General features: G+C 37.4%; 1 protein-coding gene across 17 annotated transcripts in view; it reads left to right on the top strand.

Moving 5' to 3' along the window:
* Positions 1–13,627, top strand: part of LOC123865952 (probable phospholipid-transporting ATPase IA) — a 79,857-nt gene that overhangs the window by 56,095 nt on the left and 10,135 nt on the right. For 7 of the 17 annotated variants that reach the window (XR_006796084.1, XR_006796088.1, XR_006796087.1 and 4 more), the window contains 11 exons: positions 566–697; positions 1,125–1,283; positions 1,604–1,801; positions 2,186–2,344; positions 2,711–2,847; positions 2,975–3,095; positions 3,543–3,734; positions 4,191–4,309; positions 4,930–5,064; positions 6,928–7,026; positions 11,087–11,146. Coding sequence is in view for 9 of the 17 variants with exons in the window: in XM_045907175.1 (XP_045763131.1) it covers positions 566–697; positions 1,125–1,283; positions 1,604–1,801; positions 2,186–2,344; positions 2,711–2,847; positions 2,975–3,095; positions 3,543–3,734; positions 4,191–4,309; positions 4,930–5,064; positions 6,928–7,026; positions 11,087–11,146 (1,511 nt within the window). In the remaining 8 variants the exon portion in view is untranslated. Of the gene's footprint in view, positions 1–565; positions 698–1,124; positions 1,284–1,603; positions 1,802–2,185; positions 2,345–2,710; positions 2,848–2,974; positions 3,096–3,542; positions 3,735–4,190; positions 4,310–4,929; positions 5,065–6,927; positions 7,027–9,216; positions 11,952–13,627 lie in introns of those variants that run through there. The other 10 variants (XR_006796085.1, XM_045907182.1, XM_045907179.1 and 7 more) reach the window with 5 other exon arrangements.

The raw sequence follows: 13,627 nt of genomic DNA, 5'->3' as shown, positions 1-13,627 counted from the left end.
TGTTCATGTTCAAAAATGTTCAAAAAATGAATAGAATAAGGTTTATTTGTTGATCCAACACATATGAAACATAATAAATATTTACAATAACGCCTAAAATCTAACTTAAATTAAACATTGACTGTATTATGTGCCGTACCAACGAAAAGGCCCGAACTCGGCTAAATGTTGTGGATACACATCTCTAGGGACTTCCGCTTGCTAGCAGGGCTGTAGCGGCTTTTGACACAGTAAAACATCACCACACGGTCCTGCGCCTTCCTCATCCACCCATTTCACGCTACTTCTCCGTCGTCCTCACTGCGCTTGCTGGTACGCGGTTTCCATGCGTGTTTGGGACCCAAAACGCCTGCCCCAGCGGCCATCGCTTCCACGACAGACTTGCTGCCCACTACCACTTCAGCTCGCTAATTCGTTGACCTATGTCAGTCACTTTGGTTCCCCTACGGGTTTTGTTCCTCAGAGAGACATCTAACATAGCCCGCTCCATAGCACGCTGAGCGACTGTCGCATTTAGGTCTCTGTATCTTTGAGACAGTGTTAAAACATTCTATGTTGTGTTTAGGACTGGTCGAACACATACCACAAAGCGAGCATAGCGATACAAGATCGAGAGCAGAAAATTGAAGAAGCCGCCCTACTCATTGAGAACAATCTGCGCTTGCTCGGCGCGACCGCCATCGAGGACAAGCTGCAGGTGACAGACACATTTACTGCATTTATGTATCACCATTGGTAACCGACAGTCGTCCACTGCTGGACATTGATCTCTCAATTTATGTATACTTTGCGACTTTATAATCGTTTTCTCACAATAGTTGGTAGTAAACTATTTTAGCAATACAAACTTTGAAGACTGCACTAAGTAACAATTTTGATGTGTAGATTTTTGAAAATCAAATCAAATCATTGAATCATTTGAACTGTGATAATCTTGTATTACAAGTACCTATATTTATTTTCAAAAGCTATTATTAAGCTATTTTTTCAAAAACTTAGACAGGAACCTAAGTTTTTGCTATATCTATTATGGCAACAATGATTTTCAAGATTATTAAAACATGCCTCATATTTTCCTGTATTTTACACAAAAATATTACAACAAAATAAAATGTTGCTATAAGGACGGAGTTCCCGAAGCGATAGCGGCTCTGCTAAAGGCCAACATACATGTGTGGGTGCTAACGGGCGACAAGCAGGAGACTGCCATCAATGTAGCTCATTCCGCCAGACTGCTGCATGCTGCCATGCCTTTGCTGCTACTCAACGAGGACAGTTTAGACGTAAGTGCAACATTTGTATGCAAACTGATTATACTAATTTTTATACTTTTCTAACACAAGTACCTACTTTATGAACAAAATTAAGAGCTTAATTTTTGACTTTGGTGATTCGACAGTCTTTGAAGTGTATTTTATGAAAGTTTTTACAAAGAACATGGTCTGCTCCAAAGTATTTCATAACAAAAACAGTGAGATTTTCAACTATTAACCTGATTGGTCTATTCCTGCACATGTCCACTACGTTCTGCTCACGACACGGCCCGCGTGTGCAAACCAAGTTCTAATAAGAAAATATTTGTGATTTAAATGTTCTGGATTAGGGTACCCGAGAAAGCTTATCGCGTCACTTGGCGGACTTCGGCGAGAACCTCCGCAAGGAGAACGAAGTGGCGCTCGTGATCGACGGACAGACGCTCAAGTACGCCATGGGCTGCGATCTCAAGAAGGACTTCCTGGACCTGTGCGTGTCCTGCAAAGTTGTCGTGTGCTGCCGCGTCTCCCCTATACAGAAGGCTGAGGTGAATGACCTTTAAAATATGCGTTCCACTTCAATTGTTGTTAGATGAGAGTGCAATTGCAGAAATTTATTTTGAATTTTGGGGAGATCTACATCAGATACCTTCTCAAGTTTTTTTTCAAAGGGTGGTCCCAAAACGGTTGGTAAATCGTATAATGTGTTTTTGCAACTACTGTCATAAACTATCACAGAAAAAATTTGGAGTAAAATCGGTTATTGTCAAGTATGGGAATTTAAAAAAAAAAAATTATAGAACCATCACATTATTAAGTGTTTTATGACATTTCAAAAAAAAAAACCATTTTATATTTTATACTTGAAGTTACAGATCTTGATTGCTTTAACAATCAACGATAAAAAATTCTCACTAAGTTGGTTCTGGTAGGTGGTGGAGATGGTATCGCGAGCGACCGGCGCGGTCACGTTGGCCATCGGCGACGGAGCCAACGACGTGGCGATGATACAACGCGCTTCAGTGGGCATCGGCATATCCGGTGTGGAAGGCTTGCAGGCGGTCTGCGCCTCTGATTATAGCATTGCACAGGTACGTATCTGTCAAACTGGTACAGTTGCCAGCTCAGAATTTCTCTAGTATTCATTTATATGTGTTTTTTTTTTTATATGCCAGCCGGTGCGGTGTTTGTCTTGTTGATTGTATTTTGTATTAGAACAGAAATCATCAGTCTTTATAAAAAGCTGAAGCTATACGAATCCTCGCAAGTAAACCTATCAGTTTTTTTACAGACGCAAAGATGTGCTCTGCCTAACTCACTCATGTAGATAAAATAAAACGCTGTCTAGGCAATAAGATTTTTTTACAATATCCTTTTTCGCTGTTGGCGATTGAGGTTTTTGTCCAAATCGTCCGCGAAGAAGCTTTGCTTCAAAAATAGTTTTTTTTTTGTACCAGTTCCGGTTTCTCGTACGACTTCTGTTGGTGCACGGCGCGTGGAACTACTCCCGCATCAGCAAACTCATCCTCTACTCTTTCTACAAGAACATCTGCCTCTACGTCATCGAACTCTGGTTCGCGATATACTCCGCGTGGTAAGTTGACTGCATTGTATAACTGTTATTGGTACTAATGCTTACTTCCTTGGGTCAATGGTCAAATACGATCTTGGCCCGCAGTCGACAATTGTTTTTAATACATTGATCGTGTGTTTTTTGTCAGGTCTGGTCAAATTCTCTTCGAGCGGTGGACGATAGGGTTCTACAACGTCATCTTCACCGCGCTGCCGCCGTTCGCCATCGGCCTGTTCGACAAGATCTGTTCACCCGATATCATGTTGAGGGTGAGTCTTATTGTCAAAATTATCACAAAATCCCAGATAGTTAATTTTTTGTTACTGATTTATGTGTTTAAACTTGTGTTTCTGCCTGAGGAAGCGCTGGGATAACCAACTTATAACATTTTTATTTCTTTCTTTCCCCCGAATCGATTAATTCCTGGGATCAAATTTTCTAGGATAGTTTACGTGATTATTTTGTGCTCGTAAGTCCGGGTTTACATTATTGTAAATACAATGAGTCTAAATTAAAAGTGACAGTTCTACATTCTCATGGGGAATCAAAATTCGCTACCGAAAAGAAAAATAGCTAACACAATCTGCTGGCATGGCTCCGGCAGCTCGCACTGTCTTCATTGATTTCTGATTGAGATGAGATTAAGTCTGGTGGCCCAACTGGCACAGGCCACCGGGCCGCTTGCTGCAGTTGTTGAGTTAGCGCTGGTGTTGCAGCACCCGGTGCTGTACATCCCGTCGCAGCAGGGGCTGCTGTTCAACGTGCGCGTGTTCTGGGTGTGGGCCGTCAACGCGCTGCTGCACTCCATGCTGCTGTTCTGGCTGCCCGTGCTGTTGACTCAGCACCACGTGCTGTGGCCGCACGGCCGCGACGGCGGCTACCTCGTGCTGGGCAACTTCGTCTATACCGTGAGTGGGCTCGCCCAAGCTATACGATCGGTTTGTTGTCAACTCCCATATCTATAGAGCTCGGTGGCTATCATTCAGTGTTGAACATTGAGTTAGTGAATCACCCCGCTGCGCTGGTCTGTTTCATATTCTAAAAATGTATACCTAGGCAGACCACTGTATACCTATACATATAGTATACCTGGTTTCATATTTCAGTTTCGCTTTTATATACTCTATTTTGCTTACTTTTAAACTGTAAATCCTTATGCTAACCGAATTTTCTAACCACATTAGTTGTACTTCTGGTTCCACGGAGGACTAGCGCTATACCTGTTTCCCGCCACACTGAGTGGAGTCCAGTTTGGTACCACACACCACGCATGTTATTTGGAATTATTATTTATCTATACTATCTGTCGCTCCCATTAAAAACTTTTTGTTTTCTTTGTGGTATATGGTCTACTTATATTTCAGTTCGTGGTAGCGACGGTATGCCTCAAGGCCGGGCTCGCGACGCACTCGTGGACGTGGGTGACGCACGTGTCTATCTGGGGCTCCATAGCGCTGTGGTTCCTCTTCATCCTCGTCTACAGGTCAGTGCTCAGTGCTCTGCCCTCTATTGCACTCATTATCAACTAGTTATCTATATTCTGTATATAATATTAAGAATGTTGAATGTTGATATTTCCCGTAAACAAACAAAATAGTAATTTTTCATAATCATAACTTTTTATGATGTAACAAAAGCTTTGCATAGTATTCGTCATGTATATAACAAATTGCAATAAATCTTTATTCAATGGATACAATATGTGTATTGTATAGTGATCTTTATGCTCAATATTTCCCATATCAAAAATTACAAAAAAAATATATCTGATATTTCTGAATATGAGTTTGATATGGGTGTCTCACAAGGCCATTTTATTTAACAATTTATAATTTCTTTTTATGATTAATACTCTAAAATACCAAAATTCTAATTGGCTACAATCATGCATTTTACAGCCAAACTACAAAAAAAAAACCATTCATGCCTTATGGAAAGCATCGGGTTGAAGCGCACTTGCTGAGAATTTAGATGTAATTAACGGATTTAAGATGTAAATTTTTTTATTCGAAGATTTATGTATTAATTTCAAACTAGAAGCAAAAATCACATTATATTTCCAAACTTCTATCTAACATTATACTTCACTATATTTGTTACCAGTAACATGTACCCGATGATTCTGATCGGCGCGGTGATGCGCGGCATGGACCGCATGGTTTTCTCTTCGTTGGTGTTCTGGTTCGGCTTGCTGCTGGTGCCTGCCGCCGCGCTGCTGCCGGATCTCGTCGTCACTGTGTGAGTATTATCGTCACCACATCACTACCGCCACCACCACCACTACCATCATCATCATCATTGTTATCATCGCCCTTTAAATCTTTGTCATTACCATTGACACTTACGTCCAACAGTTTCCGACAACTCGCTTGAAACCTGTCATCCACCTATTGGTTTTCCGGTGTAAGCCCACCATTCAAGCACGTAGAGATTTCAATGTTTATCATATCCATTGCTACTTAGTACGTGGGTGGTCCCATAATGATCTGGACTAACTATGTGATATATGTAATAATATCCTAGAATGTACTGTGGAACATTTCCCGAAGCTGTCAACGAATTGGATAGTGACAAAAAATGTTCCTTCAGAAAATTTGTTCGCGCAAGCGATTTTAGAAGTGTAAAATATCGAATGTATAAATACGAAAGATGAAAAATAAATTTTTAATTTTTCTTGATTTACTTGAATTGGACCCCTAAAGATTTTCTAGACTAGATTTGTTATTAAAATAAAAGCATGACGGATTTGTGATAGTATAGCCCGAACATTCGGATTGCAAGATGGCCGAAAGAGATGCCCGGAAGAAGAGCTCTCGCGCACAAAGCCCGCACTGCGCCTGCGAACTCTGCCCTCTAGGAACAAACTTTCCGTTCAAGTTAATGTTTGCTGCCTACTTTTTGTGTAAAACTACCAGATTTTTGCAGTATTTTAGTTTATGATGCTTTTAACGCACGACGTATTCGCACGCACTATGCATTTACGCCATGGACATGAAGTCGTTAATTGTACGAGCTACCGCGTGTGATACATCGGTGCACAAAGGCGTAAAGACCAGCACAGACCATATTTTGCACATTGCTCCAAATTGTTAACAGCCCTATTTAAATTCAATAAGGTTTATATTCAAGCAGCATCTCACTGAGACACCAGTCGCGCTACCAACAAAATGTATACAGCTCTTTGGAGAGTACTTCATTGGTGTCCGCTTGTTTGCGCAACCGCTAATATGTTAAAGAGTTATTTGGTATCTCACTCGATCAACCTCCAGTTGCGCTACCCGAGACACCATCTTGCTCGTCCGTGATAACGTCATACGCACATATACGCTGTTCATGTGAACTGATTGTTCTCATTGTAGTATGATTGTCTTCAGTCGGTCACTCTTCATTAAAAAAAAATATGTCGTGCGTATAGCAAACACAGTGTTAACTTTTAGATGCCCATTTTGAATCAGACGATTTCTGGTTTGATAGCTAGATACCACGACGGCGCAACCGGTAGCGCCACCATGGCGTCTCAGTGAGTTATTGGCCTAATTACCTGAAACCACTTCCTGCATTTACATTCTGGCTGTGCTGGCCTTTTGTACTTAAAATCGGATTGTTGTTGGTTTATTGGTTGGTTGGTTAAATCCAGCCTTCGGATTGTGTAAGAAAAACGTATTCATCGTAAACGTTATCGACATGAAATTCTGCCCTTTGATTGGTTGATTCGCTGTTCACATTTTTTCACAGCCCTTTTCTACCGATTACGTCAACCATGAATACGTTTTCTTACACAATTGGAGGCAGTAATTGTTCAGAATATTTAGCGCGTTAATACACGCGTAGTATGATGTAATATAATTAGAACATAGAATTTAGAACTAGTGTAATTTTTATTTGCTTTGAGTTAGCAATTATCTTAATATCTGAGTAGAGGATTCAATAAATGCGTAAACTTTTGGATTCTTAGGAGCAAAATGAGATATTGGTGTCAAATTAGGACTAAATACAAAAAATTATGGCGTGTCAAGAATCTAGGAAAGCAAATTCTACTGAATAGAAAGAAGCCCATAGTTTGCTGTTGTAAGTTCGTAATATAAAAGTGTTCGATTCCAGAATACATAACTCTGCCTTCAAAACAATGACGGAGGCGGTGCGAGAGAGCGAGATCAAGAAGAGGGACCCTGCCGCGCTGCTCGCACAGCCCCGCCACTCGTGAGTACTGTCACTGTCACATCACCATCACGTCACGTCATCATCACACCACCTCACACCATCACACTGTTTGTCACTAGTCATTTGTAAAAACAATGAAATTGATTTTTTAAGATTTCTTTAGACAATCTTGCCTAATAAAACTCAATGATGAGCTCTACCTTGAAGCGCGCTTGCCTAGAAGTTGCCTTTCACTTTTGCCTTGAAGGTATTTTGCTCCATTTTCGGTGTCTATAAAGTTTCTAGACCATCGCTGACCGTAAAAATAGATACCTAATGGCAAAATGAAAAAAACGCCCGAAAGCCTAATGATTTATTATTATTTTACTTTATTGTTAAAGATAAATTAAAGGAACTTCTTGTAAATCATTTCTTGAAAATAATGACTAGTGGCATCAGTGAGCCAAAATATATTACAGGAACAACAATGCCTGTTATAACCCCCCCCCCCCCCCCCCCCCAAAAACTTCGTCTTCTTTTACTTTCTTAAATATATTTTTCTCTCAAAGTTCACTGCAATAAATGAAGACTTAAAATAATACTCTTCTTTTTCGCTCATTTATATATTTTCATTGAATCATGCCCCTACATTGTTTCTTATATGGCGATTTTTACTGTGATTTAAATTAATATTGATGCATTCGCTCTGTTTTTGTTCTATTCGCGATCATATCGAAGTATGTAGATTGCTAGAAGGGTAATTAATATTATTATTATATATATTACATAATATTATCTAAAAATATATAAATAGTATACTGGATATACAACGTTAGTTATGTATTTTAATATATTTATCTGTAAATACCAACATGAGTACATATTATTTCGATACGAATCTTAATTGCAAGCTGTCTTACAAGAATATATCTTAACTTTTTGTATAGTCATTATTATTATTGAAAAAACGATAATAAGATTAGCTAGAACTTATTATTTCCCCCAATTTACTAATATAAAAATAATATTTTAAGATTCTAACATTGGCTATTAGGTATTAAAACGATCACATGACGTGTTAACCAAAAAATTATGCATTATTATTAATACACTCTCATAAAACATTATATGTACACTAGTATATATTCTAATTGTATATTTTGTATATAATATTCATCCATAATATAAATATATTTATATTCATATTTTCATTATATTTGCACTAAGTAATTTAGCAGAATAATACCTATACTTAATATGAAATACCTACAAAAAATAACGTATTATTTTATGTACATAATATATCTATCACATAGATAGTATTTATTTGAAAATCAAATATATAAGTAGCACTCTCGCAATATAGTCCGTGGATTTATAATATTTGAAAGGAATGTCATTTTTAAAATATTCTTTAAAGGAAATGCAGTTTTTGAAAAAAAACCTTTTTTTTATATTTTTGCATTAAAAAACAATATTCCTAATTTTGTTAATTCCCGTATATTTTCTTATAGTATTAAAATGTTAGTTGTAATTTTATAAATCGACGGACACTTCCAAAGTGTGAGTGAGTAGTGTGCACGCATATATCGGTCAGTGTAACTGTATAGCAAGTGTATATGTACTTTGAGTTGAGTTTTGTTTGGTTTGCTTGCACACACCCCTTTCCCCCGCACCGCGCTGCCCCGCGCCCCGCGCCCCGCGCTGAGATAACCCCACCGCACGACTATGCATTTTAGTTTACCCATTTACTGTAAACATTGTCGTGTCATCTGTAATTTTGCCCCTCATATTGTAGAGTTTAAAAATACAGTATTATTTTTATCAATTTATTTTGCTAAATGTCCTTGTATTTAAGATAAAATTTTCTTGTATTTGAGTCGTATCTGTCACAAATGTATTAAATATATAGGTGAGTTTTTAGTGTTTAATTCGGACGGTACAAACCCAATGATTTAAACCCAATTATTTACAAATAGCTACTAAGTGTTCGGCAGATGTCGTTAGAACTTTTTAGTAGTTCGTTAATTTATGTTCGAAAAAGTAAGTACCGCCTAATTAGGTAGTTCCCTAGTTAGAATAGTTTTCGAAAAGACTAAGACATACTTATCTAGATGGTTGCGTGGAAGAAATCCTTGGAATCCATTGGAGTATAGAGTAGTCGGTGGTTATCTCAGCGCGGGGCCGCTTCCCCCGCGCCGGCGCGGCAGGCGTTGGTTTGACGTTGGTTGTGTGGTTGTGGCGGCGCAGACGGGCGCGCGGAAGCGGCGCGGGCGTGTGGCGGCGCCGCGTCGCGCCCGAGGACGAGCCGAGCCCCACGCACGCGCTGCACGCGATACAGAACGGCGGACACGCGCGAAACGCGCCCGCCAGGAGACCGCGCCCCCACCTCTCGCACGTCGTTTGACACGCCGCGCAGAACACGCCGGCTTACACCATACCTATACATATCCCGTGTTAGTACCGTATTCGATGTCACGGTGAAATTGTTGAATGTTATAGAGAGTGCAGTATCATTCCCTTACATGTATAAAGATTATTGATTTATCCATTTGATAAGCCTCACGAAGCATTATTGATTTATCCGTTTGATAAGCCTCACGAAGCATGACGACAATATCCTTTCACAAAGTTTTTAGAAGTATCACACAAAATCTAATTTTGGGAGTTTACAAAAGAAAATTGGCAGACAATAGGGACTGCCGACAAAGGCAGGACTCCAACTACTGAAAGCATATTTGACATTTTCATTAAAAATTGAACCTTAGTAGGTTTATTAGACAAAAACAGCTAATAAAATAAGACGATGCGACATTGAAGTTATTACCCATCCCAAAATCGTCCAATGCGCCTGTCGAAGTTTTCACTTCAGAAATATATCAAACCTCAATATTTTTTATAAAATAAAGTAACCTGCACTCTCTGTTCTGCGAATGTCATATAGACTAGACTTATTTCGTTAAGACAAGCGTTTGTATATTCCTGATGAATAGTACAGTACTACCACTTTTATAAGTTGCGTTATAAAGCGCTACTAAGCCCCGAATGTATCTACATCAATGAAATACAGACCTTATTGCATTACGTTAAGATTTTAAACACAAGGGCAACAGACTCGTGCTGTCTCGCGCATAAAATTTGCGCGTAGGCAACAACCAATAGCAGACGGACGCGTATTCTGATAGGCTTAAATATTTTCGCGCCATTCAAAAATAAGATTTCTGCGCAGGTACATCGGTGTAACTTATAAAATTGGTAGTTCTGTATTCGGGTGAAATAGAGTCTTAAGTGTGCACATTTCTTCCTACTCGCCGCTATGAAGCATAGCGGCGGTATTGGGCTTCGTGATATTTTGATAGGAATTTACTATATTCGCTAAACATAGATTATTATTTAAATAGTTATTTATATGTGTAAAGGTAACCGAGTTTTAGACGGACGGATTGCATTTGGACTGCAAGGCGACTGCAAAATTTCGGTTCGGATACAGTTCTATTGCAGTTGACACAACTGCCGACCATTTTAGTTGTATCTGTAACATTCTATTATGTTTAGATTGGCTACGATGGGGCTGGCTCTTCCGTGTGTCCTATAAAATTAAAAAATGTCATACAAACTGCCGCGTAATTTCGCACTCTGATAAATCTGAATCTGAATCACTTCGCGTGATCCGAAAAACTTGCATTAATATTTCTCTTCTGAGAGAGAGAGAGGAAGAAATAAGAGTAACAAAAGGAGAGATAGGAAGAGACTCGTTTTATAGTTTATATAAATATACACTTTATTGCGTCATGACAAGAGTCACTTTTTATTTGAACGCATTTGCGGAGCGATCCCATTACCCCAGGCGGAGCGGTCGCTCAGCCCCTGGTGACGCTGTAGCGGCCGGTAGAGCCTGCTTAATCTGAAACAAAAGTGAACCTTCTGTACCCTGGAACTTGGATGGTACTATCAAGTACCTATTTTGTACTTCTAGTACGAGCGCGCAGTTTAAATTTCCTGCCGACAATCGTTTGGCAGTTGTCATGCAGTGTGTCAACTGCACTATAACAACAATTTGCAGTCCACTTGTCGTCCAAATTCAGACCGTCTGTCTTAACATCAAAACTAACGTGAACAGTGTTTTTTCAAGTTGGACTTACCTGAAGTGTTATGTTCGAGGAATGACGGCTTTTATGTGGTAAACATTTTATTTTTTTGCTAATCGGTAACGCAGTTTGGCAACTATACAGTTAGGTAAATATTTTAAGCGTGGACTATCACTTCAAAGTCGGCATGGCGAAAACACTTGATTAGAGAAGCCTAATCCATAGTATGTATTCACAGTAGAAGTACTGTGCCCAAGTACTATTTTACCCAACTGTATATTTCTTAGACTGTGGCAGTAGCTTGCGTTGGTGTGTTCACTTGTAAAAGCTACTTAATTCTTCTACTTAAGTAAAGTATTTAAATTTAAATTATTTTTTTACAATTAGAAATTTCCATTGAGGAATTAAACGACCAAAATTGAAAGGCATTTAAATTTATTGCTAGGAATTCTAAATTATTTGTGGTATAAGTAGTTAAATTTAGTTATATTATGACTGTCTATATTTTACTTATCGAATAGAGCCACGAGAGGTTCTGAATAGAGATATAAGATGATAGAGAAATAAATTCAAAATTAACATAGGTTAAAATCACATATTTTTACTGATAAATGATAATTATTATCAATAATTAAATTCAATATTTTTGAACGCAAACTTCTTAAAGCCTTGTTTCTAAGGATTAACTTATATAATAGGAGTGAAATATAATATTTTTTTATATGATACAAATGAGAGTGACTATAATCTTTTCCATTTAGAGTACAAATAGCATTTGAATAGTTTTAAGTTCCTCAGCCACGTTTATTATATCGAAATGACATTCCGTCTTTAAAAGGCTGTAACATGCTCACTGTGATTTGCAACCGTAGATTTTGTACCATCACTTGCACCCTAGCATCAAACTTTAAAAAAAAAAGAGTATAAAAAAAAAGAGTATTAGCCATGACAATCATGACTAATACTCCCCTTTCCTCTCAAATTAAGCGTAAAGCTTGTGCCAGGAGTGGGCGCGACAATAGTGCAACTGGTGGGGTTTGAACCGCGGACCTTTCGGAATTCAGTCCGCTTTTCAACCGTTGAGCTATCGAGGCTCTGGTTGATCTGAGGATGATCGCATCAAAGTTTGATTCTAGGGCTGCTGTTGTAGACCTTGTACTTATTTCATAGTACGCTAGTGATTTCATGCGTTCCTGTTTTGTACTGTTGAATTTGTACTTGTTGAGTGTTAGTATTATAAATTATTATAATCACAAAGTGTAGCAATAATGTATTATTAGTAAAAATCTCAACCGATATCAAGTAGGTCTAAAATATAATAACGATGTGGAATAAGTAAGGCCTCATTATACTACCTAGAGGGATCCCTAATTTATTGTGAATCTTTTTGAAAATAGTAGGTTGATTTTAGACTTCGAATTGAGAATCTCCTACGTTTTTGCTATACTCTATAATTGGTTAAAAAGTAATAGATTTTTTTAGGTTTCCTGATTAGTGTGGTAAGAAATTAGTATTTTTTTTTTTCAAAATTTTCGTTTATTGATGCATATTTTTAAAACAAATAAAGATTAATAGGAAATTTATTTTTTATACAAATGTATATGTAACATATAAAAATACTTAAAAAATTTTTCGTTTTAAGTTTTTCAACATTTTTCTTAGTCCTCTTTAGGAAAACTTTTTATTGTTGATTCAATTCAATAAAAGTTAATTACTTAAATTAGTTATAACAAATGTTCTTCCAAATTGTATATATATTCGAAATGATTTCAAAATGTATATGTACAGGTCGTTATTATATGTAAATACAGCCTTCCCTTTTTAATTTTGCTTCTTTTGAATGTATATTAGATGGTTACTTTTGCACTTTTATGTTCCCAGCGCACAGTAAAAGCTCATTGTATGTTACTCATTCAAAATCTTTGTGATTTAGTTCATTGTGAACTATATTTTTTCTTTACTTAGTTTTTTTAAATATTACTTTCTCGGTAGAAGGAAAACATAGCTTGTTCTTTCTTCTTATAAAAGTAAAGATTTTTTAGAAATTATATTTGTTATTAAATGGCTGTGTAAACATGGTTTTTCAGTGCACACAGTATAAAAGATTCATATGTACGTACTTCTTAAAACTTTATTTTTCGATATTCATTGGCGAATTCAAAAAAGATTACATTATTAGTGAAGGATTTCAAAATATATTTTCATGGTTTAGTTGGAACACATATAGTCTCTATTGAAATCATCTACATATCCCACTTTGTCTGAAAAATTGTTCTTTTACTGAAAAACTATCTTTACACAGCCAATATAAAACATAAAATAAAGGTAAGGTTGACTTCCAATTATTTACATATAAAACCATTTTAATACTTATAATAATAATTTAAAGGTAGTGAATCTAATACATACATAGGTATTCGTAGTAAGAGAGGGCTATTTACATTGTTTGTAAGATCTATTTGTATTGAATAAAGTGTTGAATTTCAATCAATTGTCTCTATTTACACTATGTGATATTCGAAATTTACTTTAACCTATGTCGGAAAACATTCGTTGAAGTCTGGATCAATAGA

This window comes from Maniola jurtina, chromosome 6 (assembly GCF_905333055.1).
Source record: "Maniola jurtina chromosome 6, ilManJurt1.1, whole genome shotgun sequence".
NCBI lineage: Eukaryota > Metazoa > Arthropoda > Insecta > Lepidoptera > Nymphalidae > Maniola > Maniola jurtina.
Note: the sequence above shows the minus strand (reverse complement) of the source record. Positions and strands in the feature narration are given on the sequence as shown.